Source organism: Physeter macrocephalus, chromosome 16, assembly GCF_002837175.3.
Source record: "Physeter macrocephalus isolate SW-GA chromosome 16, ASM283717v5, whole genome shotgun sequence".
Classification (NCBI taxonomy): Eukaryota; Metazoa; Chordata; class Mammalia; order Artiodactyla; family Physeteridae; genus Physeter; species Physeter macrocephalus.
Genome location: NC_041229.1, coordinates 61,948,266 through 61,955,785, shown reverse-complemented (window position 1 = coordinate 61,955,785; position 7,520 = coordinate 61,948,266). Strand labels below are relative to the sequence as shown.

Here is a 7,520-nt window from a genome sequence, read left to right as displayed (position 1 = left end):
CTATGCGATGCAGTCTCTAAGGCCTAGGGCCTTGTAGAAGGTCCGGCCAAGGGCATTCTTCACCTCATTATTTCTCAGGCTGTCAATGATGGGGTTCAACATGGGAGTCATAACAGTATAGGACAGCGATAGCACCTTCTTGCTCTCAGGAGAATTATTGGACTTAGGACGAAAATAGGTAAGGCTTGAAGATATATAGAAAAGGGAGACAACAAGGAGGTGGGAGGAGCAGGTAGAGAAGGCTTTGTGCTTCCCTTTAGCTGATGGAATCTTGAGGATGGCAGCAGTGATGCAAGTGTAGGAACATAGGATCAGTAAGCAGGGTATCATGATGACCAGAATGGTTCCAACAATGGCATAGATCTCAAACAGTGCTGTGTCTGCACAGACGAGTCTCAGCACAGGTGGGCTGTCACAGAAGAAGTGATTCACCTTGGTGCCACAGAATGGAAAGTTGAAGAGCCATGTGGTCTGCACAGTAGCTACAGGAATGCCTGGAAACCAGGAGGCAACAGCCAGTTTGGTGCATGTCTTAGGGTTCATGATGACTGGGTAGTGCAAGGGATTGCAGATGGCTACATAGCAGTCATATGCCATTGTGGCCAGGAGGAAACATTCAGAAACCCCAAAGAAGAAGAAGAAATACATCTGAGTGGCACAGCCAAGAAAGGAGATGGTTGTGCCCTGGGCAGTCAGGGTCCCCAGCATCTTGGGCACAATGACTAGGTTGAAGCCAATCTCTATGAAAGACATGTTCCTGAGGAAGAAGTACATGGGGCTGTGCAGCATGGGGTCAGCCAAGGTAACCAGAATGATGAGGCTGTTTCCCAGCAGGGTGACCAGGTAGATGATTAAAAATGTCAGGAAGAGTAATGACTGTATTTCAGTCGGTAGGGAAGAGAAACTCATGAGGATAAACTCATTAACTCCTGTCCAGTTTCCTTCAGCCATTGATATAGGAATGAATTCCAAGCTGTGGTCATAGAGAGAGATTCTCGATTGGAAGAGTCAGATTCTGGATTTGTGTTTCAGACTCCTTTTTAGTGTCAGGGAAAGAGGCAAGATCAGGATTTCAGTTGCAAGAGAAAGGGCCTTGTGTTGTCTAAGAATAAAGACACAAGGAAGAAAGGCCAGAGCCTGAGCTCTGAAATGGGAAATGGCTTATTGTTCCCCACTCTTATTATTTGTGATCCATTTTCCACTTTGTTACCATATTTGCTAAAACAACTCGGATCATAGTCACACACACCCATTTTCTGCTGCACACTTAATAGCTTTTTAGCAGGGTTAAATGAAAGGTATCCTGAGGAAATGGAGTGGAGTTAGATGAAAACAGTATAAATTTTCCATGTATACCTATTATATATCCCCCTTCTTCAAAGATTCATGGTGTCTATCTTCTCCATCTACTGCCCAAAGCTGTACTTACCTTTTTTGTATACATTTAAAGACTTCAATCCTAAGATAACTTGAGAGTGTATATAGTAGAAAAAGTCGTGTTTTTTCATGTTTTGTTTTGAGGTGACTCAAATAGGAGAAAAAGTGGCAAGGGGGTGCATAGGAAGAATGTCTATAGAATGTATTAGTTTTAATGCACTTTTTTCCCTCCTTTCAATGTAAGAGCTGTACAGTATTTTATATCATATAATGCCTATTCCTTCCTGCCTAATCAGATTATGAGGTAACAACCTTAGGATCTTTCTCCTCACTCCAGCAAAGCTGTAATTGACATTTCATTGTCAGGACCCAGAATATGCACTGGCTTTCAAAATTAAGATCTGAGAGGAGTACTGTAGCACAACTAAGCAGATAGTGAGTGTGTCCCAGGAGATTCCAACTACTTCTCTTTCTAAAGTGGACAAATTGGAAAAAAGAAACATATTCCCACAAAAATTCTATGAACAATAAGAAGAACATTAGAGTGAATATTTGAAAGATAATACTCATGAATAAACAATTAACCTGGACTATATTAAATAAGAGCTGGAATCTTAAATGCTATGAAAAAATTCAATATTTATTCCACTTCTGTTGAGGTACTGGCAATGTGATGATTGATTTCTCCCTGAAGCTTAGAATCTAATGGAGGAGATATTTAAATAATCAATTATATTAAATCACAATGAAGGTCTTGATTCAGTAAGTATACAGTATCTTGTTGGGGGGAATGTATAAGGAGTAGGGACACCTAATAAATTCTCTGATGGCTTTCTAAGCAAAAGGGATGAAAATGAAGTTGGCTAAAGATGTGCAGAACATCTATGGTGTACATTATTATGAAAATATAAAATTGAAATTGTGAAAATATTATAAAAAATAAAAATCACTGAGCTAACTTTTTTTTAACTGAAAGCATTCCTTAATACACACACACACAGAAAATAATGGAAATATACCAATATGTCTTGATCTTTGTGCTATTTATTTAAACAATTTTTTAGGATAGGGAAAATTTCCTTTAAGCATTCAGGCAAGAAACAAATAAAAACAAAAAAGCAAAACCACATAACACAATCAAAAGACTTTTCAGGCTCCCTGCTAGTCCCTCCAGAACTTCCAGAAGAACATTCATCTGCTAATCATTAGCTGTCCCAGGAGGAGGAACCTTCTCTTCTAGGCTTTCTGCACCCATAGAATTGTCCTAAAGAAATAGTGTACTTGATGTGATCTACCTTGTGCATGTTCCAGTGAGGCAAGTCTTCCCTGAGTTAGAGGATAGTCAAGACTTCAGGAAGTATATGTCAAAGCTGCAGAGACTGAAATTTTTCTGAGCCAGAATGCTTTAGAGTCAGAACTGGAAAATAACCTGGGTAATCTCAATCTTCTTGTGGTCTCAGATCTCACTTATCTTATGATACAGAAAGTGGAAACTGAGGCACAGGAAGGTGAAAAATGATAAGATCTTTCCAGTGTGGACATAGGAATAGAATTAGGTGTCATGACAAACCCTGCCAAACCTTGTCTAGTTGAGCAACTGAATCTGGAGAGGGGCCCCTGGTTGATTCATCCCTTGGTAAGAGCCTTACCTGTGCCCAATAGGGAGATCTGCCTTGTTCAGCTCTGCCTGATACCTATGCTTCATGCACGCCCCTGAGTGTTTGAGGAACTCTGATTCTGCTGTCAGAAGGACCAGAAGAGGAACCAGGGAGGTCTTACTTCCTGTCCTGGATGAACAATTAACAGCTGTGAGACAGGAGGGAATGGAACAGGGCACAATCCTTAAAGAATAACACAGCCGTTGAGAAAAGTCGGTTATGACAAAAACTGGTTAAAACCAACCAGGCCCAAGGTGGCAAAAGATGCGACTTCCAGTGGACCTTGAGCCGTACTGTATTACAATGTGCTCACTGTACTAAATTAGCATATGCTAAATGACACCCCACAGGCACTATGACAGTTCTGAGGCTGACAGTAAAATGTCAAAAAGTGGGTGATGACCCAACTCCTGGAATTCTCTGCCCCTTTTCCAAAATAGTTGGAATAATCCTCCCACTTGTTAGCCTATGAAATTACTCAGCCCATAAAAGCTAGTCACCCCATATTTAAGGACCATTCTTGCCTTCTGAGTTGGACCTCATTCTGCCTATGGAATGTGTATCTCTCTCAATACACCTGCTTTCACTTTACTATGGATCACTCTTGAATTCTTTCCTGCATGAAGCCAAGGACCCTCACTTAGTGGCACATCCCAGGAACTTGCCTGAGACCTGGGACATGACCATCCTCTTGTGCCCCATTTTCCTGAAACATCTTTACAAAGGAAGAGGAAGAAAGTGGTCTTCTCCCCCTCCCCACTTTTCCTTTGATTACAAAAATGTAGTCCACTTAGTTCTGGGGGCAGAGCCCTCTTGCCTGCCACAAGCATCTTATATTAATAAATCTACTTCTTACCTATCACTTTGCCTCTTGCTGAATTGCTTCTGTGCCAAGACGTAAAGAACCTGAGTTTCATTAAGTCCTGAGATGAGTTGTGATGTTTCAGCCCTAAGATTGTGGATTTGAGTTCCATCTGAGGTGCAGTTGCAGTTGGACCTAAAGCCAGGTCACTGCTGCCTTCTCTGTGTCAGGCGTGAGTGAGTAGACTAGATGGGTTGGCCATGCTCCCGGTCCTGACTTAGGAGATCTATTCCCAGCTGTGCCTCTTTTGTCCTCAGGGCCAGGTGAAGGGCTGGCATCTGTATTTTCCCCCAGGTGTTTCTGGGCTCACCTTAGCTCCTCTTCCTTCCCTTCCTCAAGGGTACTGACCTTTCTTGACTCCACTGTCCTTTGGGACCCTAAGGAACGTCAGATGCAATTGGATGAAGTTCAAGAAAGGAAAACCATACTGTAGGAATGTAGGATTGTGTAGAGAAAAGCACAAACGTTTTGGATTCTGAGTGACCTAAGTTAACCCCAGAACTAGAATTCTCTGGTTTGTGATGCCTAGCAATTTTATTAAACTCTCTGGGTTTCTGTTTCCATATTGCTTAGACAAAGATAATAGGCCTATTTTACAGGGTTGGTATGATGGGGTGGGATATATTAACAAGGATGTTAATGTACTCTATTACAGCATATATATTACTATATCATGAATATCATGTTATAATAACTTTCCCAATAGCCAGTAATTGTTCAAAACAACTATTGACTAATTACTACATGACAAGCATTGTTACAGACCCTTAGAGAGAGGAATGAACAAAACAAAGTCCCTGTGCTCATAAAGCTTACATTCAAATGGGGGAAGCCAGGCATTGAACAAATAAACAATTAAGAACTTAAGACTAAGTAGTTGCTATACACAAAATCCAGGATGGAAGAAATAGAAAACTGCTGAAAGAAAGGGCTCAATTAAATAGACTTCCTTTATTACAGGATCTTTTTGTCTTTTTGTTAATAGTAGGCTGGTCATTGTTAAGGAAGTTGTACAAGCAGAAGATATAAGCCCTTGTCCAAAGGTTGATCAAGTGACTTGAGGCTACTGGCTTTTGAGAAGCCTAGAGAGCAGTACAGGATAGAGCTAGTGATTCAGGCTTTAAGAGTCATATAATTTTAGGCACAGGAAAGGTTATACTGTTTCTTATTATAGTACAATTTTTAACAGTAAAATATTGTAAAAATTGTCTTAATTCCATCAATAGGCAACTAATTAAAAATTGTAGGTTTTCCATTGCAATACTATGTACCTGTGAATATATTAATGTGGGATAAACTCCAAGATAAATTTTTATTTGAAAAAGAGCAGGGTGAAGGATATTGTACACACATTACACAAATTACATCTATTTAATAGAAATAAACATTATAAACCTACATATAAAATATGTAAACAGTAAATTTCTCAAAAGATACACAAGGAATTTATAATAGTTGTTGCCTTTGGGCAAGGAAAGTGGGGGAGAATAGGGGTCAACCCTGAGAGGGAGATATTTTGATTGTATATTATTTTGTACTTAATTAATTTTATGCACATTTATTAAATTTTTAATAAAAATAAAAGACACTTGAAACAAAACACTTTTTTTTTTTTTTTTTGCGGTACGCGGGCCTCTCACTGCTGTGGCCTCTCCTGTTGCAGAGCACAGGCTCCGGATGCACAGGCTCAGCGGCCATGGCTCACGGGCCCAGCTGCTCCGCGGCATATGGGATCTTCCCGGACTGGGGCACGAACCCGTGTCCCCTGCATCAGCAGGTGGACTCTCAACCACTGCGCCACCAGGGAAGTCCCAAAACAACACTTTTATTCTGGTTCCTCCCCTATTAATTTCTAGCCTTATGACCTAGAGAAAGATATTAAAATTACTCCATGTCCCAATACGTGTTGTGAAAAGGAAATGCGATTAAGTATAGAAGACATTCCAAGCCTTGGTGTATGTCATACAAAGCAGGTTTCATCAAAGTACTGTTTGACTTGAGACTTGAAGGATTCCATCAGGGAGAGGAAGGGGCATTCCAGTTGACTGTAAGATGACCACATCACTTTGATTACTGCTATCATCACTGTTTCTGCAATTACACTTAATGTTTGTCAGATTGGCTTCCTTTTTTTCCACTAATTCACTAAACTTTCCTGCATTAGGATCTTTGCACAGGTTAATTCATTTGATTCTAATGTTTTTCCTCCTAATTTTCACCTGGTTAACTCCTGCTCAATTTTCTGATACCACTTTCTGATTTTCTGTTGTTACTTCCTCAGAAAAGAGTTCCCTAACCTCCTTGTATTAGGAGTCCCATTTATTCTTCTTCAGAGAATTTTATTAGTTTACTTCATAGCAGTGGTAGCATTGTATAATTATATATTTATTTGTGAATTCTTTGTTTAATCCTCTCTTAATTGAGGGATTCTGTAAATCAGTACTTAGCAGTGAGTGTAAAGGACGATTGGGAAGAAAGAATGCAAGCCATGAGAATAGTGAGGAAGCTTATATAGTAATAATTCAGGAACAATGGCCTGGCTAGGCCAATGGCAGTGGCAATGTAAATGAGAATTGAAACAAAGGATGTGGAAGAATTTTGCCCAGGAAGAATTAGCAGGATTTAGAGACTGGTTGAATAGTTCCATGACAGCACTTATCAAAGTGTAGAACTATTACACAGTAAAGCACTTTGCATAGGAGCTCTTAGAGGGCAGCACCTTGTTCATTTTTTGTTGTACCTTCAAGATTCAGTGTGTAAATGTTCACTGATTAAGTGAAAGAATATGGCAACAAAAGGGGGAATCAAAAAGAGGAATAAGTAACAAGCCAATGGCAATGGCAATGGGAATTAACAGGGATGAATAAAAAGTGTTGCCAAGGAAGAATTTGCAGGAGTTGAAGACTGGTTGTATACTCCTATGATACCGATTATCAAGTTGTAGCATTAGAGCAGAGTAAAGTACCTTGAATGATGTTTTAATTTCATAATCATCTGTTTACTTCTCTGACCCATTTAGTTGGATGAGCACTAACTAAACAGCAGCATGTATGTTCACCATTGTACTCTCAGAACTCGGTATATACATGTTCCCTGATGGAATGTAAAAATAAATCAATGAAAAATTAAATTTAAAAGAGGGTAAATAATAAGAAAAACATTGACTAGATGTAGTGACTGGAGAATGAGTTTGTGTTTTATTCAAAGTAACCATGAGTTCAGAATTTCATCATGTAGGCATACCACACAGGGGTTGGAGTTGACTTACCATCTGTAGGTAACCCTCCACTAACCAGCTCAGCATGCTTTCAACAAGCTCCGATCCTTAATCCATGTTCTGCATGGTTTGGACTTTTATGCTGAGTAGGGTGCCTGAGTGCTCAAGTGCACCTCTTTCTCTTTTTATGAACTCATGGGTGCATCATTCATCCTTGATTGTTGGTACTCAAAGTGTGCTCATAGGTTACGTTATGGGTAACGTAAATTGTTTAAAACTTTGGAGTACAGCAGATAGTTATCACTTTTGGGTGAGTTGTTTATATCAGTGTATGGAAATAAACCCTCACAAACAACGTATGTTTACTAGTAAAGGGACAGTCATGTTTACATCTTTTTGTGGACAT

General features: G+C 39.7%; 1 protein-coding gene across 1 annotated transcript; it reads right to left on the bottom strand.

Moving 5' to 3' along the window:
- OR10A5 (olfactory receptor family 10 subfamily A member 5) lies at positions 1–966 on the bottom strand. The gene has a single exon (XM_007110993.2). It carries the CDS (start codon positions 949–951, stop codon positions 1–3), a length of 951 nt encoding a protein of 316 aa, XP_007111055.1. The 5' UTR covers positions 952–966.
- Between the last annotated feature and the right edge of the window lie 6,554 nt (positions 967–7,520).

What these genes read in the sequence shown, in the direction of transcription:
- OR10A5 (XM_007110993.2), bottom strand. Translation starts at nt 951, where the DNA reads ATGGCTGAAGGAAACTGGACAGGAGTTAATGAGTTTATCCTCATGAGT.